General features: G+C 52.7%; 2 protein-coding genes across 9 annotated transcripts in view; one reads left to right on the top strand and one right to left on the bottom strand.

The window, feature by feature from the left end:
• Positions 1 to 4,573: 4,573 nt before the first annotated feature.
• FAM151A (family with sequence similarity 151 member A) lies at positions 4,574 to 19,524 on the top strand. Its single transcript, XM_003814994.5, has 8 exons — positions 4,574 to 5,577; positions 8,706 to 8,849; positions 12,526 to 12,678; positions 13,837 to 13,996; positions 15,991 to 16,215; positions 16,956 to 17,095; positions 18,150 to 18,293; positions 18,764 to 19,524. The coding sequence occupies exons 1-8, from the start codon at positions 5,460 to 5,462 to the stop codon at positions 19,435 to 19,437; spliced, it is 1,758 nt and encodes a 585-aa protein (XP_003815042.3). The 5' UTR covers positions 4,574 to 5,459; the 3' UTR covers positions 19,438 to 19,524.
• The window catches only part of ACOT11 (acyl-CoA thioesterase 11), a 67,362-nt gene continuing 59,710 nt past the window's right edge, over positions 18,578 to 26,229 (bottom strand). For all 8 annotated transcript variants that reach the window (XM_055092324.2, XM_003814992.5, XM_057298781.2 and 5 more), the window contains 7 exons: positions 25,986 to 26,041; positions 24,773 to 24,839; positions 24,281 to 24,364; positions 23,501 to 23,634; positions 21,442 to 21,573; positions 20,639 to 20,765; positions 18,578 to 19,748 (listed from right to left, as the gene is read on the bottom strand). In XM_055092324.2, the coding sequence (XP_054948299.1) occupies positions 19,593 to 19,748; positions 20,639 to 20,765; positions 21,442 to 21,573; positions 23,501 to 23,634; positions 24,281 to 24,364; positions 24,773 to 24,839; positions 25,986 to 26,041 (756 nt within the window). In that variant the 3' untranslated portion in view covers positions 18,578 to 19,592. The remainder of the gene's footprint in view (positions 19,749 to 20,638; positions 20,766 to 21,441; positions 21,574 to 23,500; positions 23,635 to 24,280; positions 24,365 to 24,772; positions 24,840 to 25,985; positions 26,042 to 26,229) is intronic.

Here is a 26,229-nt window from a genome sequence, read left to right on the forward strand (position 1 = left end):
CGCCCGCCTTAGCCTCCCAAAGTGTTGGGATTACAGGCATGAGCCACCGCACCCAGCCTCTATCTTCCTCTTGAGAAAACATGTTTTTGCTTGTAGTAGTTATCTTGGGGCACTACCGACATGAAACTACTTTAAATAAAATTCCACCATTTAGAGTGCTGAGACCACCTAAGCAGTACAAATTCATGACAGTGTCAAAATAGGCAAATGGGTTTCTTTTTTCCTTTCCTTTTTTTTGGGGGGGGGGGATGGGGTCTTGCTCTGATGCCCAGGATAGAGTACAGTGGCACCATCCTCCAACCTCCTGGGTAGCTGGGACTATAGGCACACACCACCATGTCTCGCTAATTTATTGTTTTATTTTGTAGAGATGAGATCCCCCTGCATTGCCCAGGCTGGTCTCGAGCTCCTGGGCTCAAGCAATCCTCCCACCTCAGCCCTGCAAAGAGCTGGGATCACAGGTGTGAGCCACCAGTTCTAAAAATGACAGCTCCATGTCTGAAATGTTGGAGCCTCTGAACCACCCCTGGTTTCATCTCCCCTGTAACATGCAGTGGTGTGGGAGTGGGGAGAGTATCAGAGTAACCCACATAACACAGCCTGAGGCACACACTTCCCTGGGCCATTTGCTGTTCTGAGCAATGCAGTGTGAGAAGTCCTGTGGCTCTGCGGGGGTGCAGGGGTGAGCAGTGCTGAAACAGGACAGCCTGGATGCAGAGGCAGTCAGGCCTCCAGAACCATTTCTCAACTCCAGCCTCCAGCCACCTCCCAAATGCAAGCTGAGTGTGGCGCTCCCTGCTTATCCCATGGGTAAGGGCTCCCCAACCTCTCCAGGTTGAAGCCAAATTCTTTATCAGGGTGACCCAGGCCTCCGGGGCTCCCCAGTCTCATTTCTCTCCCCCTCCGCCTCCCCACATTTCCCACCTGCTGCTCCAGCCACACCGCTCATGCTCCCAAACAGGCTCTTCTCCCTCATGCCTGGGCCCTCTCCCACACACACTGCACCCTTTGTCTGGAAGGTCTTCCCTAGCCCCCGTCCCTGATGGTTCTCCGAGTCAGCCAAGCCTCTTCTGAAAGCCTCCTGGCCCACCCAGGAGTTTGGGGTTTCTAACCTGTGTCTTCTCCATCCTGCATGCCCCAACCTGGGCCCACTGCCACTTTCCATGTCTGACATCCTTACAGGCTATAAGCCTGCTCTGTGTTTTTGATGTGCACCAACTCTATTAATAAAATGGCTGTTTCACATCTGAAATGCTGGAGCCCCCTGAGAGCCCCTGCTTTCTTCTCTCCCACAGTATGCCACGGGGTGGATCCCCAGAGCCTAGCACAGTGCCTGGCACAGAATGCATGCTCAGTAACTTGTTTAGTAATTTATGCCCCACGAGAAGTGTCACAGACAATGGAGGAGTCTTTGCAGCTTGGAGTCGGTTCCAGGGCTGTTCCTCCTGCCAAAAACCAGAGCCAGATGAAGTCTCTTTCCTCCCAGACATACTGCAGAGCTCTTTGGAGCCAAGAGAGTGGCGAAGTTCTGTGCCTCAGAGCTCGGCTCGCCGGCCTCTTTCCCAGGGCGGACAGGTGACACACGGCCCGCAGAGTCGGAATGACAGGGCATGGGCATCCCTTTCTGCTGCAAACTAACTCTGGCTCCCTTCTGTGAAAAAGGGGCGTAAGAATGCCTTCCTCAGCCAGGTACAGTGGCTCACGCCTGTAATCCCAGCACTTTGGGAGGCTGAGGTGAGTGGATCATTTGAGGTCAGGAGTTCGAGACCAGCCTGGCCAACATGGTGAAACCCTGTCTTTACTAAAAATACAAAAATTAGCTGAGCGTGGTGGTGCGCACCTGTAATCCCAGCTACTTGGAGACTGAGGCAGGAAAATCACTTGAACCCAGGGGGCAGAGGTCACAGTGAGCCAAGATTGTGCCACTGCACTCCAGCCTGGGCAACAGAGCAAGACTCTGCCTCAAAAAAAAATAAATAAATAAAAGAATGCCTCCTTCATAAGAGTGTCACAAACACTAAATAAGCAGCAGTTTCAAAATGAGAATGGTTTGTGCAGGGGGTGCCCTCGTGGGCCGTAAGAACTAAGTTCTTGATTTTTCTTTCAAAAATGGATTTGTCCAGCATTGCTGTTAAATATTCTTGCCAAAATAAGTGACTGTCCCATTGTAAATGGGTGTGAATAAGAAGGGACAAGTAGATGGATAAAATCAGGCAGATAGGCCCACAGTCAGCCTGACCTGCATTTGAACTTAACATAGAGGTGACTTGGGACAAGTCTCGACCTCTCCAAGCCTTGATTTCTTTGCCTGCAACATGGGGACATGAGAGTCATTTGGCACTGTTGTGTGACAAGTGGATGAAATTAAAATGTGGGACACTTTGTAGGAAATCACAAATAATATTATTAATAAAAGCAGAAAAAATGCAAGCCAGACTAGGTGAGACTTATCAGTATGGGGCTTGGGGACAACCCTGGAGTCACATTGTATAATTCTAGTGGTTTGTTGTTCCTCTAGACTTCTTTTCTTTTCTTTTCTTCTCTTGTCTTTTCTCTTTTTTCTTTTCTTTTTTTTGAAACAGGGTCTCACTCTGTCGCTCAGGCTGGTGGTCAATGGTGCAATCTAGGCTCACTGCAACCTCCACCTCCCAAGTTCAAGCGATTCTCCTGCATCAGCCTGTACTGTAATCCCGAGTAGCTGGGATTACAGGCTCGTGCCACTATGCCCAGCTAATTTTTGTATTTTAGTAGAAACAGGGTCTCACTCTGTTGGCCAAGCTAGTCATAAACTCCTGACCTCAAGTGATCCGCCCACCTCAGCCTCCCAAAGTGCTGGGATTACAGGTGTGAGCCACCATGCTGGCCTTTTCTTTTCTTTTTTTCTTTCTTTCTTTGTTTTTTTTTTTTTTTTTTTTGAGACAGAGTTTCACTCTTGTTGCCCAGGCTGGAGTGCAATGGCGCAATCTCGGCTCACCGCAACCTCCGCCTCCCAGATTCAAGCCATCCTCCTACCTCAGCCTCCCAAGTAGCTGGGATTACAAACATGCGCCACTATGCCCAGCTAATTTTTGTATTTTTTAGTAGAGATGGGGTTTCTCCATGTTGGTCAGGCTGGTCTCGAACTCCCGACCTCAGGTGATCCGCCCACCTCAGCCTCCCAAAGTGCTGGGATTACAGGCGTGAGCCACCGCGCCCGGCTCGACATTTTCTTTTCTTTTTTATGGCCAACTCTTAAACAGAAATTTCCTCTAGACTTTAACTGTAGAGTAAAGCATATGTGGTTGTTACTCGAGATGTAGCTTCTGTCATTCTGTTAACTTTTTGCGGCTATCATAATATCCCAGTTAACACACACTTCCATGCCTTATTACAGAAGGGATCTGGGTGAGGCCCAATTAGCATTTGGATTCTGGAGTCCGGAGTGGGTGGCCTGAGAGAGCAGCCCCAATAAGAAAGGGGACTCACAAAAATGTTCCTGCTTGTCTACAGCTCCCTTACTGTCTCCTGAACAGACCCCAGAGCACTGACCCTGCTCCATTCCAGCCAGCAGCCCTGACATCCCACCAGGGCCTGGCTCCTGGCAGCTGCTGAGTTTGTTGAGTTGATTTGGAGAATGAGCCAGAAGCCCAGACAGACTAGATCTCCCTCTCTCCAGAGGTTCCAAGAACTGAGAATTGAGCCTGGGCTCCAGGGCTGGCTTTGCCTCGGGTGGCCCATCACAGTCTCACATTTCCAGATATACACAGTGGTGGGGAGCGGGTGTTGAATGGGGTCCTGTCCATCTAGCAGCCCACAGCTTGGGTCTCGTTGGATCCCTGTAGGCATACCACACATGCCCCGACCAGCCAACAGAAACTCCCTGTCCTCAAACCTCTCCCTCATTGTCCCCCTTCACCACATCACCTCCCAACCAGCACCCCCAGACTCACCACTCACAATGCCCACCCTTCCCCACATCCTACAGAATAGCACCCCCTGAGCACCAGGTCCTCCTGCTCCCATCCTCACTTTGTCCCAGTGCCTCTCCCTCCTGTACCTTCAGCCTCTCTGGTCTTTCCTGGCCCCTCTAAACAGGCTCTGCTCTGACCTCTGCCCTCCCCACTGATCCAGGGAAACTGTCCTGGCCAGCATCGGGGGCCTTGCTGTCCTTATTGGGCTCCATCTCCCAGCCTGGCTGACCACTCCTTTCTTCTTGACCTTCCCATTGACACCCCTCACCGCCCTCTGCTGTCCCCTCTCCTCTACTGATGCCTCTTCCTCCAACTCTCCGCCTGTCAGTGGTCCCCAGAAGTCAGCCTCCATCCCTTTCTCTCTTCGCTTTGGCCAGAAAATGATGCTCATGCCCTTGTCTTTGGCCCTAATCTCAGTCCTGAGCCCACAGCCTCTATATCCAGTTCCCTCCTCGGGGAGGCCGAGGCAGGAAAATCGACTCAGGAATGACCCACGACAAGCCCCATGACCAAAATCCCTCCCACCCTGCCCCTCCACCCCTCAGTCCTGGCCATCTGCCCACCTGGGCATCATTCTAGACACCCTTTCACACACACAATCAAAGCCACCAACTGCCCTGCTCTGCCTCGGGTGGCCTATCACAGCCTCACATTCCGGATCTCTCTGTGAGCCCCAATGTGTAGACGCTGAAGTCTCCGTGCACGTTACAGGTGATTCTTGGACTCGTTTAAATTCTGGGGTCCTCAGAATAGGGGCAGCCTCTAACTTGCTTCCCATACCAGGGCCCCCAGAACTCCCTCTGCATGAAGTGGTGACTCAGCCCCTTCCCCATGGATTCGCTGCCCCAGAACCGGCCTGCAGTAACCCATGCCAGCATGCCAGGACTATCAATTTCTATCCCAGGTAGATAATCTGTTAACCATAATCTCAGATGAAAGGAAGATTATTGCCCCTTATGCAGATCTAATCTGTCTTTGTCACCACCCTTGCCTGATAATGCAGGATTCCCTGAGGGCAGAGCAGAAAGCCTGGAGTTAGAAAGGGAAAGAACAGAATGTTCGGGATCACCCATTCTAGTGCCTCCTTTTACACGGAAGGAAATGAAGCCCAGAGAGGGGCAGACACTTGCTCCAGGACTCCAGAAAAGCAACAGGGGCTGGGAATGGTCTCCTGACTCCCAGGCAGGGGCAGACAGCCAGGGATCGGGGCTCGGTCCAACATTCTCTGCTGCCTCTTACTGTGCTCAAAGGTCATTTTAGGGATGGTAGATTTTCTGGTTAGCCTGTTAAGATCCTGGGAGGGTGTGGGGAAGAGGATTGGGGCGGGGAGGGAGGAGGGGCTTCAGGGGTTATCTCCAGAGGGGATATTACAGGGCTGCAGAACAGACCAGGCCTGGTGGAGAATTAGGTGCTGCTGGGAGCTCCTGCCTCCCACAGGATCCCAGCTGCAGGGAGCCTCAGGGACTCTGGGCTGCAAGGAGTTGGGGGCATTCCCCAGAGAGCGTCGCCATGGTCTGCAGGGAGCAGTTGTCAAAGAATCAGGTCAAGTGGGTGTTTGCCGGCATTACCTGTGTGTCTGTGGTGGTCATTGCCGCAATAGTCCTTGCCATCACCCTGCGGCGGCCAGGTAGGTGCCTCCCCCCATGTCATCCTGAGTGGCTTCCCTCATCGCTCGCTCCTTATCCCCACTTCCCACTTACAGCTCTGACCAGTCCCTTTTTTTTTTTTTTTTTTTTAAGACGGAGTTTTGCTCTTGTTGCCCAGGCTGGAGTACAATGGCACGATTCTTGGCTCACTGCAACCTCCGCCTCCCAGGTTCAAGCGATTCTCCTGCCTCAGCCTCCCGAGTAGCTGGGATTGCAGGCACCTGCCACCACGCCCAGCTAATTTTTTGTAATTTTAGTAGAGATGGGGTTTCACCATGTTGGCCAGGCTGGTCTCGAACTCCTGACCTCAGGTGATCCACCCGCCTCAGCCTCTCAAAGTGCTGTGATTACAGGTGTGAGTCATCATGCCTGGCCAACCAGCTCTTCTTGAGCCCTCGTCCCCACCAAGCCTCATTCCCCATCCACAGCTCTTTCTCTCTTCCATCCCCCAACCCTACATGACTTCATCCCCAGCAGAAAGTCCCGTTGACTTCCCCAGCAGAAAGTCCCGTTAACTACTTTTTTTTTGAGACGGAGTTTTCACTCTTGTCCCCCAGGCTGTAGTGCAATGGTGCAATCTAAACTCACTGCAGCCTCGGCCTCCTGGATCTAAGCGGTTCTCCTGTCTCAGCCCCACAGGTAGCTGGGATCACAGGCGTGTGCAACCATACCCAGCTAATTTTTTGTGGGTTTTTTTTTTTAAACGGAGTCTCTCTCTGTCACCAGGCTGGAGTGTGATCTTGGCTCACTGCAACCTCCGCCTCCCAGGTTCAAGAGATTCTCCTGCTTCAGCCTCCGGAGTAGCTGGGACTACAGGCGTGTGCCACCACGCTCAGCTAATTTTTGTATTTTTAGTACAGACGGGTTTCACCATGTTGGCCAGGATGGTCTTGATCTCTTGACCTCCTGATCTGCCCATCATGGCCTCCCAAAGTTCTGGGATTACAGGCATGAGCCACCATACCTGGCTTTTTTTTTTTTTTTTTTTGAGACAGAGTCTCACTCTGTCACTCAGCCTAGAGTGCAGTGGCATGATATCGGCTCACTGCAACCTCCACCCCCTGAGTTCAAGCAATTCTTCCACCTCAGCCTCCCAAGTAGCTGGGATTACAGGTGGGCACCACCACACCAGACTAATTCTTTTGTATTTTTACTAGAGACGGGGTTTCACCATGTTGGCCAGGATGGTCTTGAACTCCTGACCTCAGGTGATCTGCCCACCTTGGCCTCCCAAAGTGCTGGGATTACAGGCATGAGCCACTGTGCCTGGCCCCCTTTAACCTTTTTTCCTACTTCACTTGCCTGAAGACCATCAGATCTTGGCTTTCAGTCCAGACCTTCCTCCTGTGCCCTTCTTGGGAGTCACACAAGCAATCTCAAACTCAGCAGACTAGGCTGAGCTCATCTCTTCCCCCCAACAGCTGCTCGCCCCTGCAGCCTCTCAGTGAAGGGCTCCTCCATTCACACAGGTACCTGGAGTAGCCACCATGTCCCCACCTCATGCCTGTGTTTCTCAGTCCTGAGCCTCAAGGGTTCTGCCTTTCTGCCCTCTGCCCTCCATCCCTCCAGCCCTGCCCTGTGAGAAGCTTCGAAGTCTCCTCCTGGACCCCTCTTACAAGGTCCCTCTGCCTGCTTTTGTCAGCTCATGTTAGCTCTGCAGCCCAGATCTTTCCAAGCAACCCTCGCTCGCTGCCCTCAGCACACACCAACTCCTTTGCTAAAGTTCAAGGCTATTCACAACCTGATCCCAACGTTCTTCCAATCTTTTATCTTTTTTTTAAACTTTATTTATTTATTTATTTATTTTGAGACAGAGTCTTGCTCTGTCGCCCAGGCTGGAGTGCAGTAGCATGATCTGGGTTCAGTGCAACCTCCGCCTCCCAGGTTCAAGCAATTCTTTTGCCTCAGCCTCCCCAGTAGCTGGGATTACAGGCATGGACCGCCACGCCCAGCTAATTTTTCTATTTTTAGTAGAGATGGGGTTTCACCATGTTGGCCAGGCTGATCGTGAACTCCTGAACTCAGGTGATCCGCCTGCCTCGGTCTCCCAAAGTGCTGGGATTACAGGCGTCAGCCACCGCACACAGGTTTGTTTTTTTTTTTTGAGACAGTGTCTCACTGTATCACCCAGGATGGAGTGCAGTGGCATGATCTCCGGCTCACTGCAACCTCTGTCTCCCAGGTTCAAGTGATTCTCTGCCTTGGCCTCCCCAGTGGTTGGGATTACAGGCGCATGCCACTAAACCCAACTAATTTTTTGTATTTTTAGTAGAGATGGGGTTTCGCCATGTTGCCCAGGCTGGTCTTGAACTCCTGAGCTCAGGCAATCCAGCCACCTCGGCCTCCCAAAGTGCTAGGATTACAGGTGTGAGCCACCAAACCCAGCCTTTTTTTTTTTTTTTTTTTTTGACAGAGTCTCTTTCTGTCATCCAGGCTGGAGTACAGTGGTGCAATCTCGGCTCACTGCAACCTCCACCTCTCGGGTTCAGGTGATTCTCCTGCTTCAGCCTCCCGAGTAGCTGGGATTACAGGCTCCTGCCACCACGTCCATCCAGCTAATTTTTGTATGTGTAGTACAGACATGGTTTCACCATGTTGGCCAGGCTGGTCTCGAACTCCTGATCTCAGGTGATCCACCTACCTCGGCCTCCCAAAGTGCTGGGATTACAGGCATAAGCCACCATGCCCGGCCCACTCTTCCAATCTTTCCACATTCCACTTTTATGTTCCATCTCTACCAGGCCAATGGCTCTTCAGGCAACTGCACTCTCCTGAAGCCAAGCCTTTGCTTTCTCTCTGTCTGGAATAACCTATTCTCCCTTTTCTGTGAAATTTACACCCATCCTTCAAGGTCTTCCTTAAGTGTTCCCTTTTCTGTGAACCTGCCCCCCTTTCCTGACTGCCTCAGGCTGGTAATGAGGCTTCCTTGGGCCCAAGGAGCCCATTCATTTCCCTCTATTGTAGCACCAGTGAGTCTGAGCCTCACCGTCCCTCTGCCAGATGGGGTACTGGACACAGTGGGAGCCCAGGGAAGGTCATGGGATGAACGAACATGAGTCTTGGGCTGGGGCGAGGACAGACGCTAACAGCCCCTTGGGATTCCTTCCAGGCAGTGAGCTGGAGGCCTGCAGCCCTGATGCCGACATGCTGGACTACCTGCTGAGCCTGGGCCAGATCAGCCGGCGAGATGCCTTGGAGGTCACCTGGTACCACGCAGCCAACAGCAAGAAAGCCATGACAGCTGCCCTGAACAGTAAGTCCAGCTGCCAAGACTGAGGCAGGCCAGGGCAGGGGATAGAGAAGACAGAGGGAGAGAAGTGAGGATCAGACACTGGTCACTGTGGTGGCATGATGGCTGTTTACATGTCTTTCAGCATGAGGAAATAGGGGCTCAGAGGGGTTAAGTGACCAGCTCAAGGTTGTGCAGCTGACAAACTCTGAGCTTAGATTTAAACCACATGTCTGACTCCAAAGTAATGACTATACTGTCCTCCCTCCCAGCTACCCCTTCCTCGACCTGTCAGGGACGAAACTGTAAGGAAGCCTTTAACTTCAAAGCCTCAAGAAGCCAGAAATCTGCACTTCAAAAATGGTTACAGTAACCAGTGGGCCAAGGCTCACTGGGCGCACATTACACACAGGTTCTCCTGGGACTACCATGCAACCTGTTTCATGGGTAACATTTTACAGGAGAAAAATAGAGGCTCAGAAAAGTTAGGTGACTTAGCCAAGGTTACACTGTCTGAAAGCAGTTAAGCCAACATTGGAGCCCAGAGTGGTCAGCCCCAGAGTGCACGCTCCAAGCCACTGCATGACGCTTGACCCCCACCCTCTCCTTCAGGGCTGTTGGGAAGCTCAGTAGATAATGTTCACGAACATGCTAGTGAACTTTAAAGCAGTAGCTATAAAAGATGAAGGGAACAGTCCTCAAACCCGGGCACGTTTCAGAAGACACAGGCTGCTGGCCCCACCCCCAAGTGATGCTGAGGCTGCTGGCCCCAGGACCAACTTTGAGAACCACTGCTCAAGCAAACTCCTTCCATTTCAGACAAGGAAACTGAGGTCTGAGGGCTGGTAGAATGACCAAATCAACCAAAGCAGGGCTCTTTTGAGGTCATTATTAATAATTACGCTGAAGCAACAGAAATATACCAGATGGCCCCTTACACTAGTTAAGCAATCAACTCCATATAAATAATTAACACTTAGTGAATGCCTAACCAGGGATATTTTATTATTTAATTCTTGTAGATGAGGAAACAGGCAAAAAAAGATCAAATAACCTTCCCAAGATCACACAGCTGGAAAGTGTTAGGGTGGGGACTGGAAGCTGGCAGTGTCAATTCACGGTCTGCACACAGCCACCACGAGCTCCTGCAGATGGGTAAAGCTGGCACAAGGAGGGCTATTGACTGCATGTCCCCTTCCCTCCTAAATATGGCTTCCTGAGGACCAGGGCTACAGCTGTGGCCACAGGAAACAAATCCTTTCCTCTCATCTCTTTATCCTCCTTCACTTCCCACCCCCAAGCAAGTCAGCCCCCAGGTTCAGCCTCTGGAAGGCAAGTCACAATTTTTTAGGTGAAAAGAGTTTTTGTTTGTTTGTTTGTTTTGAGACAGGATCTTGCTCTGTTGCCCAGGCTGGAGTGCACTGGTGTGATCTTGGCTCACTGCAACCTCCACCTCCCAGGTTCAAGTGATTCTTCCTGCCTTAGCCTCCCGAGTAGCTGGGATTACAGGAACCCACCACCATGCCTGGCTAATTTTTGTATTTTTAGTAGAGATGGGTTTTCACCATGTTGACCAGGCTAGTCTTGAACTCCTAAACTCAAGTGATCCGCCCTTCTCGGGCTCCCAAAGTGCTAGGATTACAGGTATGAGCCACCGCACCCGGCTGAGGAGGTGATTTTTTTAAGCCAACACTAAAGGATGAGCAGGAGGTGCCATAGTAAAGTTGAGAGAAGAGTGTTGCCAGGCAACAGCCCAGAGATGGGGAGGACAAAACAAATTAAAGCCTTGCTACCCAACGTGTGGCCCATGGACCAGCAGCAGGCGCATCCCTGGGGAGTGTGTTAAAAATGCAGAATCTCGGGCCAGGCCTGGTGGCTCATGCCTGTAATTCCAGCAGTTTGGGAGGCTGAGGCGGGTGGATCACCTGAGGTCAGGAGTTTGAGACAAGGCTGACTGATATGGTGAAACCGCGTCTCCACTAAAAGTACAAAAATTAGCCGTGCATGGTGGTGGTGCATACCTGTAGTCCCAGCTACTCAGGAGGCTGAGGCAGGAGAATCGCTTGAACCCAGCAGGCAGAAGTTGCAGTGAGCCGTGATCACGCCACGGCACTCCAGCCTGGGCAACAGAGCGAGACTTCATAAAAAAAAAAAAAAAAAAAAAAAAGAATCTCAGGCCCTGCTGCAGACCTAGTGATCAGAACATGCATTTTTACAGTTCCTGGGGGATCTATGTGCATGTTAAAGTTGGAGAAGCTGGGTGCCTGGAACTCAGAGAATGAAGGAGAGTGGAAGGTGAGATGAAATTGGAAAATCTGGCAGGCCCTGATTGTACAGACCACGAAGACTATGATAAAGAGTTTGGGTTTCATGTTTAGAGCAATGGGTAGGTTTTCTGGCCTTTTTTAACGGGAAGTGACATGATCAGGTACATATTTAGGACACTCACTTTGCTGGCTCTATAGAGAACAGACTTGCAGGGAAGCAGTGCTAGAGGTGAGAATGGTCAGGAGTCAGGGAGAAAGCAGGAGAAAAGGCCCCTTCTGGCATCAGTCGTTTGTGATGCTGCAAGGGCCAAAAGCGGCCCGTCTCCCCTCCACTACACTCTTCAAGTGTGAGTGCCCCTTGCATGATTTTCTAGAGACAGCTTCCCATTAGAAAGGTCTGAGCTCCCTCCTAGACTGAATTCTTAAAGGTAGGAATCAGAAGATGTCCACCTGATTGAGTTAACTATGTGAAGCTAAAAGATAACTCAGTGTCGGTGATGATGCGGTGAGATGGGCAACCTTGTGCAGGAACAAGAATCAGAACAACTTTTCCGGAAAGCAGTTTGATAACATGGGCTTTAAAAATGACCCTGTGGGCTGGGCACTGAGACTCACACCTGTAATCTCAACACTTTGAGAGGCCAAAGTGGGAGGATTGCTTGAGCCCAGGAGTTCAAGACCAGACAGGGCAACATAGCAAGACTAATAGCAAAAATCAGAAACTTACCAAAGCATCTCAGGAATGGGGGATGATCAACTACATGGCAGTGAACACCCTCAACCAGGGCTTTTGAAGCTTTTTGTTTTTTTGCCTTGTTTGCTCTAAAGAGATGCATAAAAAAAGATCGTGGAAATGTGTCATAATGTTGAAAAAACAAAAAATTATAAATGCAGTGGAGTCTCAACTGTGTAAAAACTATGCATAGGGCCGGGCGCGGTGGCTCACGCCTGTAATCCCAGCACTTTGGGAGGCTGAGGTGGGCGGATCACTTGAGGTCAGGAGTTCTGAGAGCAGCCTGGCCAATATGGTGAAACCCCGTCTCCACTAAATACAAAAATTAGCTAGGCATGGTGGCACACGCCTGTAAATTCCAGCTACTTGGGAGGCTGAGGCAGGAGAATTTCAAGAATTGCTTGAAACTGGGAGGTGGAGGTTGTAGTGAGCCAAGATCACACCACTGCACTCCAGCCTGGGCGATAGAGCAAGACTCCGTCTCCAAAAAAAAAAAAAAAAAAAAAAACCTATGCATAGAAGAAAATGGAAGAAAAAATCCATCAAAATGTGAAACTATGATGGAAGTGTGGGTGAATATTTTCCTCTTCCACTTTTCTGTATTTCTCAAATGTTCTGTAATTTGTAATGCTTTTATGATGAGAAAGAAGTTTTCTTTTTTTAAAAAAAGGAACTCACTGAGTTGTTGCCCCTTCCACAGGCAACATCACAGTCCTGGAGGCTGACGTCAATGTAGAAGGGCTCGGCACAGCCAATGAGACAGGAGTTCCCATCATGGCACACCCCCCGGCTATCTACAGTGACAACACACTGGAGCAGTGGCTGGACGCTGTGCTGGGCTCTTCCCAAAAGGGTAAGGGCCTCTCTGGAAACCCTCTCCGGCCCCCAGCCCTCTGGCCCTGGGGCAGCATGTGCAGAGATCCCTCACTGGGAAGCAAGTCCAGCCCTGACACGAGGTGCTCATTGCCTTGGCTTTCTCATCACAATGTTATAGATGCCCAGGCTCAGTGAGGACTAGGCGAGATGGGGAGCGTGTCAGTGCAGGTCCTGGTGTTTTCTCCTAGACACACAGGGGAGACAGCCGGCAGTACAGTGTGAACTGCAAAGTGCCACGCATGCTCAGAGTGCTTCCTCCTGTATCCACAGAACTGGACGCAACGTGTTCAAAGCCCAGTCCCACCCTTCCCCTCTGCACCCCTTCACCAGTCACAGTCAGAATCCAGGCATCAACATAATGCCTCCCTCTCCCTCATCCTCACGGCAACTCAGTTGCTGCATCCACCAATCCTAACCCCTAACCCTGCCCCCATCTAGTCGCAGCCACATTGTATCTCTCCAGGACCTCCCTCCTCACTGGCTTCCTGCCCCAAATTCAGCCCTTCCAGGCTTCCCTTGACTACCATGACCACACACACGCACCTGAGGGATCTTTTCAAAACACCAGTTTTGTCATGCCACGCCTCTCTTTTAACCCTCCGTGGCTCCCCATTGTCCTCAGAAAAAAGTGTGATCTTGGCCTGGCTTTCAACATCCCTCTATATCTTCCTAGCCTCATCTCCTCACCACCTTGAAAAGTACCAAGTCCTTTCTCTGCAGAGATCTCCTCCTCTACTCAAATGCACCTTCTTGGAGGCTGAGTAACCTCCCTACAGGCTCTGGTGGTTTAGGACCCTCTGAGTCTGCCCTGCTCAGGAACCACAGCCCTTTTTCAGCAGAGACTTGATTCCCAGCTGCAGCAGCCACAAGCCCAAGTCCTTACCTGGCCTCTGTTTCCTCCCCGCAGGAGATGGGAACTCCTCTAGAGGCAGGCCCTTCTTCTCTGAGTTAGCTGGGTCTCTTCGAAAGGCCTTCCTCACACCCTGCAGGGATGTGGTGCTGGTCCTTCCGCCCTCCCGTGACTCCACTGTGCACGCACACGCGCACACACACACCCGCTCTGCTTTCTGCCCAGGGAGTCATGTATTCCTAGTTCCTTCACCATTTCCCCAAGCCCTTGTTCCTTTCCCCACAGGCATCAAACTGGACTTCAAGAACATCAAGGCCGTGGGCCCCTCCCTGGACCTCCTGCGGCGGCTGACAGAGGAAGGCAAAGTCCGGCGGCCCATATGGATCAACGCTGACATCTTAAAGGGCCCCAACATGCTCATCTCAACTGAGGTCAATGCCACACAGTGAGTGTTCGCCTCTCTGTCCCAGCTGTGTCCAGCCGTCTTCTGTCAACACCTACCACAGGATGGGGATCTTAGGGGACCTCTGAGTTTGTCTCCAATCATACTATATATAGCCTCACCTCTGAGCCTTTGCACATGCTGTTCCCTCTTCCTCCAATGCCTTTCCCCCCTTTTCTGACAAACCACTGGCCAGTCATTATCTCCTAGAAACTTCCTTGACATCTTAGGCCACTGCAGGACTTCCTCTGGGCCCCTCAACCCCTACACTTCCTTCTAACACAGCCCTGACTTCATGGGGCTGTCACTGGGTGTTCACAGATTTGTCACCCCTACTACATTGAACTCCTGGAGGGCAGACAGGGCCAAGTGCCCCCTTGTATTCCCCAGTGACCAGCACAGGATTTGGCCTGCTAGAGAAGTCTAAAACCTTGATTCCTTCCCCAGCTGGAATTCCCCTCATGAATTCCAGCACCGCTGCTCACAGCCCTCACATACAGTAGTTGCACAGTGCTCTACAGTTTACAAAGAGAGAGAATGTCTTTGATCTCATCCTTACATAGCACTGCCAGGTTAGGGCTTTCTCCCCATATTGCAGATGATAAAGCTGACAATAGTGGAAGCTCAATTTGTTCGAAGTTTATTATGTGTCTCAGAACGGTTTTAAGCACTTGACTTGCAGAACACCGTTTAACTCTTATGAGAATGAGGTAGGTAGTATTACTTTCATTTTATTAATGCAGGAACTATATTATAGAAGTTAAAAGACCTGCCTAAGTCTGGTAAGTGGCAGAGCAAAGATTCAAACCCAGGCCTTTCTGATTCTAAGCTCCAGGCTCTTTCCCATCCATCTCTTCCTCCATCCATCCAATTTATTATTGTGCTTCTCAAGCTGAGGTGCCTTCCAAAAGCAGCAGTTTGGAAAATGTAATCAATGGCCCAAGATAAATATGACCTGTCTTCCTGGAGTGCTAATTTTACTCAGTAGGGTTTTTTTGGGTGGGCAGTGGGTGGCAACATGATTTGCCTATTAAAATTTGCATCTTTTGAAGAAGAAAAGTACAAAGAAAAAAACTAAAATATTTTCATCAAGGCAAAGTTCAAATAAAATTTTAGGCTGGGCACAGTGGCTCACACCTATAATCCCAGTACTTGGGGAGGCCGAGGTGAGCGGATCCCTTGAGCTCAGGAGTTTGAGACCAGCCTGGGCAACACAGCGAGACCACGTATAGAAAGAAAAGAGAGAAAGATATGAAGGGAAGAAAAGAAGGGAGGGAGGGAGGGAGGGAGGAAAGCAGGAAGACAGGAAAAAAAGTTTTGTTTTTTTTTTGAGACGGAGTCTCACTCTGTTGCCCAAGTTGGAAGGCAATGGCACGATCTCAGCTCACCACAACCTCCGCCTCCTGGGTTCAAGCGATTTTCCTGCCTCAGCCTCCCAAGTAGCTGGGATTATAGCCATGCACCACCACGTTCAGCTAATTTTGTATTTTTAGTAGAGACAGGGTTTCTCCATGTTGGTCAGGCTGGTCTCGAACTCCCAACCTCAGGTGATTCACCTGCCTCAGCCTCCCAAAGTGCTGGGATTACAGGTGTGAGCCACCACACCTGGCAGGAGGGAGATTTTTAAAGAAAACCTGAGAAACTTCAGAGACTCCCAGCTGGCAGAGCTCAGATTCCCACACGCTGGGGCTCTGAGTCAGTTTCCTGTCTATATGGGGATGTTTAAGAAGCCTGCCCTGCTGGAAGGGATGCTGTCTATGAGGTTGAGTTACCTGCCCAAGATCAGAATCAGGATCTGAACCCAGACTTCCCTGACTCCAAAGTCCACGCCCAATTTATGGGACCTGAAACAAGCCATTCTGTCCTTTGGGACTCTGCTTCTGACCTTATCATAGATCCAATAGGCTCTGCCACTCCCTAGCACTGTGATGAGACCCCAGAGGAGAGGAAGGGGCCGCTGCAGCTCCGTGAGACCAACATCTCTGATTTTTTTGCAGGTTCCTGGCCCTGGTCCAGGAGAAGTATCCCAAGGCTACCCTGTCTCCAGGCTGGACCACCTTCTACGTGTCCACGTCCCCAAACAGGACATACACCCAAGCCATGGTGGAGAAGATGCACGAGCTGGTGGGAGAGGTGCCCCAGAGGGTCACCTTCCCTGTGCGGTCTTCCATGGTGCGGGTCGCCTGGCCCCACTTCAGCTGGCTGCTGAGCCAATCTGAGAGGTGAAAACCACCAAACCCACCCCCACCCTCCTGGAGGCACTGATGCCCCCAGCAAGATCCCAGAAGCTCATGGCTGGAAGGGTCTTAAAGGTCATTTTGTCCAACCCCTGCTGGTGCTCATGCCCTCTACAGAGTCCCTGCTTTCTGCTTGCATACCTCTGGTGACGGGCTACTCACTACCTCCCAAGAGAGCCCTTTCATTGGTGGGTAATTCTCTGCCCTCTGGAAAATATTTATACCAAGACACAATTTGTCCCCCCACAGCTTCCTCCAATAGGAGCCAGCTGTACCCCTGGGGCTACACAGATTGTGCCTTCAACCACCGCCCTAGGATAGCCCTATAGGAATTTAGAGACTCCCCTGCCCCCACTATCCCCCCTACCTTCCACAGGACTCCCAAAGCTGCCCCCTCCCCCTCTTGATGCCTGACCCACCCTTCCACACCCTCCCCCATCTGTCCTACCCCTTTCCTAAGACAGGACTCAGAAATAGACACTGCAAGTGAGGAGGCAGCACAGGCTCCCCCTCCCTCCTGGGCCTCTGCTTTCAGTCATCTTTCCTGAATTCCCTCTGGCTCCTGCCCTTGGGAAGGGGTAGGACTCAGGGAGAAGTGGCAGGTGGGCGACTGGAGGACAGATGCTCTACCCTGGGCTCAGCTGACAACCAGTTCTGAGCACAGGAGTGGGGCTGAGGGTCTTGCTGGGCCCAGACAGGCACCGAGCCAGCTCTCGTGTCCCCAGGTACAGCCTGACGCTGTGGCAGGCTGCCTCGGACCCCATGTCGGTGGAAGATCTGCTCTACGTCCGGGATAACACTGCTGTCCACCAAGTCTACTATGACATCTTTGAGCCTCTCCTGTCACAGTTCAAGCAGCTGGCCTGTAAGGAGAGGAACTGGGAAGGGTGGTGTGGGCTGGATTCTGCATGGAGCAGCACCTGGTGGGCACTGGAGCAGAGCTGGGTGGAAGGGATATCAGAAGGGGGAAGGCCGGGGTGGGAAAGGAGGCGGCTGCATTTTGTGTGCCAGGCCCTGGGATGGTATGCTAAGCTTCAAACATCCATTTTATTTTTATTTATTTTTTTTTTTTTTTGAGATGTAGTCTGACTCTGTCACCCAGGCTGGAGTGCAGCGGCGCAATCTCGGCTCCCTGCAACCTCCGCCTCCTGGGTTCAAGCGATTCTCCTGCGCCACCATGCCCAGCTAATTTTTGTATTTTTAATAGAGATGGGGTTTCACCATGTTGGGCCAGGCTGGTCTCGAACTTCTGCCCTCAGGTGATCCGCCTGCCTTGGCCTCCCAAAGTACTGGGATTACAGGCATGAGCCACCTGCCTGACCCACACATTCATTTTATAGAGAAACTGAGGGATTCCATTTTATAGAGAAACAGCGGCTCAAAACAGTTCAGGAATTTATACAGTCACTCAGCTTGTATGTGGCCCAGCAGGTAGGAAACCAGCAAATTCCAAACCCCCCATTATTTCCCTTGGTGCACAGCTCCACTGCTGGTTACTCTAATGTTTCAGAGGCCTCCACTGTATTCGTTAAGCAGTGATCAGATGCCACCATCCAAACCCCTCATTCCCTTGACCCCGAACCCAGAAGAGCCGCAGTTAAGCCATCTCAAAGGGGCCCCATCAGACTCAGCATTCCTGCCATGGGAGCCACCTAAGCGAGCGGGAAGGATACCAGCTCTGGGGCCAGGCAGACCTGGTCCCATCAGGTTCCACTCCCAGCAACTTTGCTTACTGCTTATAAGACCTTGGGCAAGTCACTTCTTCTAGTCTACAAAGCAAGGAAATGAGAGCTACTTGGCAGGGTGCAATGAGGCTTAGAGAGGATGCCCGTAGAGCTGTGGCCTATGGGACCCTAGCAACCAGGTAAGGTGTTCCGTGAATGGCAGCCACTTCACCTTGGCGATTTGGGGCCCCACAGTGAATGCCACACGGAAACCAATGTACTACACGGGAGGCAGCCTGATCCCTCTTCTCCAGCTGCCCGGGGATGACGGTCTGAATGTGGAGTGGCTGGTTCCTGACGTCCAGGGCAGCAGTAAAACAGCAACAATAACCCTCCCAGGTAAGGTCTACCCTTCAGCCCTGGTGCTCCCAGCTCATCTGCAGGGGTGTCCTTTGCTTGGGGTAGGTACCGCCGGTCTCTGTTGCCATGGCAACATGGGTTTATTTACACCATACCCTGGATGCAAGGTGGGGCAGGGTTGCGGGGAGGGAGAGGGAGTACAGTGATGTCAAGAGCACAGGGCTCCTGGCCTTCAGACCAGTCCTCAGCCACACTGCTGCAGGCAAGGCCGGCACCGGCCCCCAGGCTGAGTCATGGGTAAAGGCCAAGAGCTGAAACAAGAGTTTCTCATGCACCAGGCACATTTATAAAGCAACCCATCCACGTGGAGCCCAAAACTGGGTTGACAGATTCCAGAGAGGCAAGGTCCTTGATGACCCCATAACTCCCACTGCCCCTTTAACAAGGGACTCTTAACACCTTATGATAACCCAAATCCTAAACACTGTTGCCTCTGCCGCCTCTTCCAGACACAGAAGGCATGATCCTGCTGAACACTGGCCTCGAGGGAACTGTGGCTGAAAACCCCGTGCCCATTGTTCATACTCCAAGTGGCAGCATCCTGACGCTGGAGTCCTGCCTGCAGCAGCTGGCCACACATCCTGGACACTGGGGCATCCATTTGCAAATAGCGGAGCCCGCAGCCCTCCGGCCATCCCTGGCCTTGCTGGCACGCCTCTCCAGCCTTGGCCTCTTGCATTGGCCTGTGTGGGTTGGGGCCAAAATCTCCCACGGGAGTTTTTCGGTCCCCGGCCATGTGGCTGGCAGAGAGCTGCTTACAGCTGTGGCTGAGGTCTTCCCCCACGTGACTGTGGCACCAGGCTGGCCTGAGGAGGTGCTGGGCAGTGGCTACAGGGAACAGCTGCTCACAGATATGCTAGAGTTGTGCCAGGGGCTCTGGCAACCTGTGTCCTTCCAGATGCAGGCCATGCTGCTGGGCCACAGCACAGCTGGAGCCATAGCCAGGCTGCTGGCATCCTCCCCCCGGGCCACCGTCACAGTGGAGCACAACCCAGCTGGGGGCGACTATGCCTCTGTGAGGACAGCATTGCTGGCAGCTAGGGCTGTGGACAGGACCCGAGTCTACTACAGGCTACCCCAGGGGTACCACAAGGACTTGCTGGCTGATGTTGGCAGAAACTGAGCACCCAGGGGTGGTGGGCCAGCGGACCTCAGGGCGGAGGCTTCCCACGGGGAGGCAGGAAGAAATAAAGGTCTTTGGCTTTCTCCAGGCACTGTATGTGAGTCCTTGGGGACAGGATGGAGTGGGAGTGGGCATGATGTGGCCACTGAGGGCATCTAGAGGGTCTGGAGGCTGGGGGCCAGATCATTCCGGTTGTCCAAGAGAAACTGCTCACAAGCCTTGAAGGTGGTGTAGAACTCAGAGGAGAGGCCGGCCACGTTGGTGGTCACATAGTTGAGAACACCTGGGGTGGCCTGGTTGTAGTAGGATACCTGCAGGGTGGGAAGCCAAGCTCAGGGGGACCGAGCTAGGGGAGGGTCCTGGGAAGGGGTGGGAGCCCAGTGGGCATGAGGCTGGTGGTGAGTCAGCCTTGCTGGCCTTCTGGGAGGGCAGAATATTCAACCCAACTCCCCAGGGTCTTAGATTACACAGTTGCCCGGCATGACCTCCTCCAGCTGATCTCCCCCAACCCTTCCTCGGGCGCTGACAACCCTGGCTTCCCACACCACACACCACATTGTCATCATGCATCTTCCCCGCCAGCCAGAGGCCCTGGAGGGCAGGGGCTGCGTCTCCAGGGCCCAGCTCTGAATCTCGGCCATAGAGACACATTAGACATTAGCCCAGGGATGGTTCTGAGGCGCTCATGGGTTCAAGCATATGAATTCAGCAAACACCGGCTGAGTCTCTGCTGGGTGAGTCTCAAGGCCAGACCCAGGCTGCAGGGCCCTAATAGAAGCTGTGAGGGGGGAGGCTGCAGTACCCCACCCTCGCTTTCCCTCAGCCTCCTCCCCATGTTTTCCATCAACACAGACTGCGCTGCTGGGTTTTATGGGCCCTCAGAGTCATATAAAGCTTTCCTAGATGAGAAGGGCTATCCAAGTGAATGACGAGTGAGATGGAATTTCAGTTCAGAACCCAGGCCTTCTGCCTTCAGCACCCAGAGCTTTTTCCAAGACCATGCAGTGGCCTCTGACTTACCTGTACACAGATTAGATCATTTTCAGCCCCTGACACTCTCAGGCTCCCCCAGGCTGGAAGGGGGAGCCTGCTGGGGGGCCAGCTCTGAGACTATCCTAGCCCAGCAGTGCTGAGCTCAATACACGTGTGGTGTGGGGGTGGAGCCAGGCTGGGGGCGTGGTTGGGGGGGGACCAGCCTCACCTTGGTCAGCTGGTCCCCCTCGCGCCAGAGGCAGAAGCCTGAGCAGAGGGTCTCTCCGCGTCTGTACTCTGGCGTCTCTCGGTGTGTGGGCAGCGTGACCGACCTCAGCGCGATGACATAGGGGTCCCTGAGTGAAGGAAGGGTAGCAAGGGGACAGGGGTCAGCCACAGAAGAAAGTGGGGGCCTGTTCTGCCCAACCAAGGCCCAGACCCTGCCCCCTCTAGCACAGATTCCTCACCAGGGGGATGCAAGGCACATTGACTCTTAAAGCCCCAATGCAGGGCTCAGGGCCAGGCTGGAGGGAGGAGGTACCTGTGGGTTAGCACTGAATTCACCAGGAGCCAACCTGACTTCACTGTGGACTTTCTGGAAAAGCCACTCCACTTCAACGCTCAGGGGAAGACTCGTGGGCTTTGGGATTTTTTTTCTGTCCCTGTCTCTCCAGCAAAAGAGATGTTTAGGCCCTCCAGCCCACACAGGGCTGTCAGAGGGAGGAGGCCAAGGAGGTGGCCACGTGAGAAATCTCCTGCCCAAGGCCTGCATCGAGGCAGCCTGAGCCACCCTGGGTAAGGGTGGCCCTGCTCTAGGGAATGCGACAAGAGGGGAAGTGTGTGCCCCTATCCCTCATTTTACCCATAGTAAAGCCACAGCAGCCCAGAAAAGTCTAGTGGTGCCTGGGGCCCCACAGCCAATGGGAAGCAGAGCTCTGGCTCCAGGCTGATGCCCCTCCCTGGGAGGGAGATGCGGCCACCCTACCACCCTGTCCAGTTGTGTCCCCCACCCCCCAGCAGATAGGCACACACCCATTGTCACAAGGCTTCCGCCTCGAGGCCAGGATCACGAAGTCCTGGGGCTTTGTGTGACCTCCGAGGGCAGGGCTGGTGACGTGGTAGATGGCGTCGTCCTCGTCTACCTGCTGCACTAGCTCCACGCTCCTGTGGGGAGGCCGGGATCTCAGGGCCCCAGGAAGCTTCCAGCTCCCATGCAAGCAGCGGGTCTGCCCGGGCCCCGCCACGCTGCAGTGCCTGAGCAGCTTCTGTGGTGGGATGTCACCCCCTGTACTCTCAGCAACGGCCAGCAGGAAGGCAGCAAAGCCCAGCCAAGATGGACACACATGTGCGTGTGCACACACAGGCACATGTAGACATGCATGCAAGTAAATGAACACATACACACAGACATGGGAACAAAGATGTGCACATACATGCACACATGTGGTCATATGTGCACAGGCACATGGACAGACATCAGTGTACACAGAGACCCACGTGTGTCTATACATGTCTGCGCAGGTGCAGACACCACAAGGATGTGTGATGATTTAGCAGTTGTTCTTAATATTTACTGAGCGCCCACTGAGTGCCAGGTGCTGTTCTAAATGCTTTACATGTGTCACTTAATCTCCATAACAGCCCCATGCTGTAGACGCTTTTAGTATTCCCATCTTATAGATGAGGAAGATAACCTGCCCACAGCCACAGAGCTAATAAGGAAGCAGGGCTGGGGTGTGTCCAGGCTATCAGGTGGCAGAGATGTATCCCCAGGCCCAGGCACCTGACACATACATGCATGGGCATACACAGGTTCATACCAACACGTGCACCCACACAAGGACACCCACACAGAGGCAGACATGGCCATGTCCAGACCCACCGCCTCCTCCCCACTCCCCTGCCTGCACTCAGCAGTAGGCAGGGTATGGGGAAGAAACTAGGGGCTCTCTTTCCCCTCAGGCCACTCCCCCACAAATCCCATCAAGTATCAAGATTTGGTCTGGCCTTCAAGGCCCACCCCAGCCTCCCTCCAAGAAGCCCACCTACCACATGCACAACCGCCCTCCCCCTACACGACATCCACCACCAAATCACCTCTCTGCCTTCTGGAAGGGGACAACCAGCAGGCCTGAGTCAGCTGGGCCAGGGCTTTTTAAGGCAACATGGCCCTTTTTGCAAAGACACCTTCAGCAAGAAGCCCATGTATAAAGAGCTACAAGCCTGCTCTGGAGAAAATAGATGGGGTGGGAAGGGGAAAGCCAGTTTGTCAAAATACAATTCACCAAGTGACCAGCGGACTGAATTTCCAAACACACAGAACCTCCTTACGGAAATCCTCCAGAATGTAGGCTCCTCATAACAAGCAATTATCAAAGAACCTCCCCCCCCCCCGAGCCCCGGTGATGGCAGAACAGAAAATGACTTTAAGGGGACTTGAAAAACACAAATTTTGCTATTTTCCTAAGAACATATTTATCTTCCTTGACTAAATTCGAGAAGATAGTCGTGTGAACAATCAATAAATTTGGAGGAACAAATGTATGTAAAGGAATAACATATTTCTATTCATAATCATTCATTATATTCAAAAATAATATATTTGTGAGGAAAATCAGCAAACTTGGTAAGTTCAACAAACTGGCCATGCTATGTCCCGCTCACCCTTCATCCTTCCAACTCCACCCCCAGCAGTTCCGGAAGCCCCTTTGGGAACACAGAACTCCACAGCACATGGTTTGAAAATCAGTATCTCTGAGTGTGAATCCATGACCCGCCATTCAAGCATGAATTTTAAGAAGAGAGAAACTGAGGCCAGAAAGGAAGTGACTTTGACTTATCCAACGTCACACAGCTGGTTGGGACAGAAGCAGGACTTCAACTCAAGCCTCCAGCTCTAATTCCGTGCTCAGTCTCTTCCCTAAGGGCTCAAAATACCCATGACCCTGACCCCCCACCCAACATGGAACTCCAACCCACCCCTAGCCCCAGCAGGGCAGAGCACCATGGAGGATGACCCACAGAAGGAGACACTCTCTCCCTCATCAGGCCGGAGAAGGGACACTGCCCTGCCCTCACCCTGGCCCCTCACCGGTAGTGCTTGTCCCACTCTGGCCTCTGACGCAGGTCCGAGAGCAGCAGGAAGGCCTGGGCTGCATCCACATGCACCACCATCTCCATGTGGAAGGAGAGGAACTTGTCATCCTCCAGAGTGTACAGGCGGACCTGCATGGGACAGAGGGCAGCCTCATTTGCTGGGTGGTGGAGTGGACTGATGGGGATGCTGGAGGCTGAGACTGGAAGCTCAGGGCTACAGCTGACTTGCTGTGTGACTGTGAACACGCAGCTCAACCTCTCTGAGTCTCAGCTGCATCCCCACGAATTATGAATTCAGCACAAATGGACAGGAAGGTGGCTTAAGAAAACAGTGACTAAGGCAACATGCGGTGGTTCCCGACAGCCAGGTGCCCATCCAAGCCCCAGTGGCACAGGCAGTAAGTGGCTTGTCTAAGGGAACAGGCAGCTGGCAGAGCTTAGGTCTCCTGTAAGCGCGTGCCTGCTGGCTGCCCCGATCCCTGCAGTGATCACTGCAGAAGAACAGAGAGGGAGGAAGTGCCTGGTCAGACAGCAGCAGACCTGAGTGGTTGAGAACAGGAACGGGGGCAGGCAGGAGAGAAGAATCTAGGGGTTCTCGACTCCAGGCCCTGCAGGGGCGGGTACGTTTCCATAACTGGACTGGTTTCTTGATCTCACCCAATTCTTTGAAGAGATCTTTTTTTGACATAAGTGGTGTGGGAGAGTTCTTGTTGCTTGCCATTAGCCACCTCTGGCTCAGAAGAGAAAGGAAAATTGGGTGGGTGGGGTCAGCTACCTGACTGATCTCTGAGGACAGCACCCAGTTATCCTTGGCCACAAGCATCTTCAAGGAGGAGACGTTATTGTAGCTCAGGCACACCTGGAAGAGTACACAGATGCTACCACTACCCCGCCCCCTTCCTCCAGGGCACCTGAGCCAAGACCAAGGGTGTGCCAGAGAGGAACCTGGGCCAGGAATGGGTTGGGCGGTGGGGGGGTGGTGCGGCAGGTGCTTTGGAAAGAGTCCTGGGCGTTGAGAAGGGAGGTCCAGGCTTGGGCTTGGCTAGACCCACTGTGTGACCCTGGACAAGCTACTCTGCCTCTCAGGGTCTCCGCTGCCACCTACCAAACAGGGACGCAGGCCAGCTCTTTGCTAATGGTAGCAATCATGAGACGTGTCATTCATATCCTGCTCTCCCCGGCCTTCCTCCAAACCCGTTCTGACAAGCAGGGAAGGGTGGGGGCCCGGTGGGTCTGAAGACTGTCCTCTCAGAGCAGAGAGCCTTACCTGGTTGCTAGGGTCCCAGGGGACAGAGAGGGGCACCTCTGTCTGCTTACAGGACACGATGTACTTCCTGGGAAGGAGAGAAGATGACAACCTGGGTCCCCTGGAAGTTCAGCACTTTCCACAGACTCTACTGCAGGCCTACTCTGTGCTAGGCCCTGTGCTGAGCCCAGCAGAGTGGGAGACTCCTGTCTGGGTAGGGAGGCTGGATGGTCACACAGGACACAGCAGCTGAGGGCACACCAGCTCGGCCCCTACACCAGGGAAAGCTCAGAGGTGGGAGCGAGCCAGCAAGGAAGGGTATGGCGTCTAAGGCTCGATCCCCACACCCCATACCCCTGCTGAGTGACCTCACCCTGGTGCTGCTGTGTCCTCATCTGTGAAATGGGATCAGCAGTCACCCCTGCCTCATGGGGTCATCACAATAACAGTGCTTGGCACACAGTAAATGCTCAGTAAATGCCATAGATGCACACTTTCTTACTAACAACAGCTTGTGATCCCTGCTGTGCTTACAGCCTCTAAAGTCCATAAATGCTTTCACAGCAGAGTCAGACACACCTGGCTTCATTTTTATTTATTTATTTATTTTGAGACAGAGTCTTGCTCTGTTGCCCAGGCTGGAGTGCAATGGCACAATCTCGGCTTGCTACAATCTGCAACTCCCAGTTCAAGCGATTCTCTTGCCTCAGCCTCAGCCTCCTGACTATAGGTGCACTGGGACTACAGGCGAGAGCCACCACGCCCAGCTAATTTTTGTATTTTTAGTAGAGACGGGGTTTTGCCATGTTGGCCAGGCTGGTCTCAAACTCCTGAACTCAGGGGATCTGCCTGCCTCGGCCTCCCAAAGTGGCTTTACCTCTTGAACAACTGCATCTCCTCTCTGAACGTTTCTTCATCTGCCAAATGGGCATCAGAATCAATGGCAAGAACACAGGATTTAAAATCGGCTGGACTCAGCCAGCTTCAAATTCTGACTCTGCTGATGATATTTGTGTGTCCCTGGGCAAGCCACCTAACCCCTCTGTCCCCAGCGTCCTCGTGTGTACAACAGGCCAGAAGACCGCTGTGTAATAAGACCAAAACGAGAGGATGTAAAGGGCCCGGCCCAGGGCCCAACGCACAGGCAGCTCTGAAGAAAAGCGAGTGCCCTGGGGTCAGCGGAGCGTGAACAGCCCCGAATCCACATTCTGCCCACCACTCAGCCCCTACTCACCTGTCCAGGCGGATCTTCTTTCTGGCACTGGCCTCTCGGTACCGCCGCTCACCATCCTGGAGAGGAAGTCGGGATAGGCAACCAGCTACCCCCACCCTCCGTCCTGCCCCCTCTCCATCCCCCAGGGCCCAAGGAGATCCTGCAGCCCTAACGTGGAGTTCAGGTGTCGCTGGGGCAGCTGGAATCAAAACATCCTGGCCAGGAAAGTGGGAAACTAAGCTGTAGCCCCAGCTCCCCTCAAACT

The sequence above is a fragment of the Pan paniscus genome, chromosome 1 (assembly GCF_029289425.2).
Source record: "Pan paniscus chromosome 1, NHGRI_mPanPan1-v2.0_pri, whole genome shotgun sequence".
Taxonomy (NCBI): domain Eukaryota; kingdom Metazoa; phylum Chordata; class Mammalia; order Primates; family Hominidae; genus Pan; species Pan paniscus.

Coding starts and splice junctions, on each gene's coding strand:
- FAM151A (XM_003814994.5), top strand. CDS start 5,460: ATGGTCTGCAGGGAGCAGTTGTCAAAGAATCAGGTCAAGTGGGTGTTT. Junction 8,850..12,525: donor CATGACAGCTGCCCTGAACA/GTAAGTCCAGCT, acceptor CCCCTTCCACAG/GCAACATCACAGTCCTGGAG. Junction 12,679..13,836: donor GCTGGGCTCTTCCCAAAAGG/GTAAGGGCCTCT, acceptor CTTTCCCCACAG/GCATCAAACTGGACTTCAAG.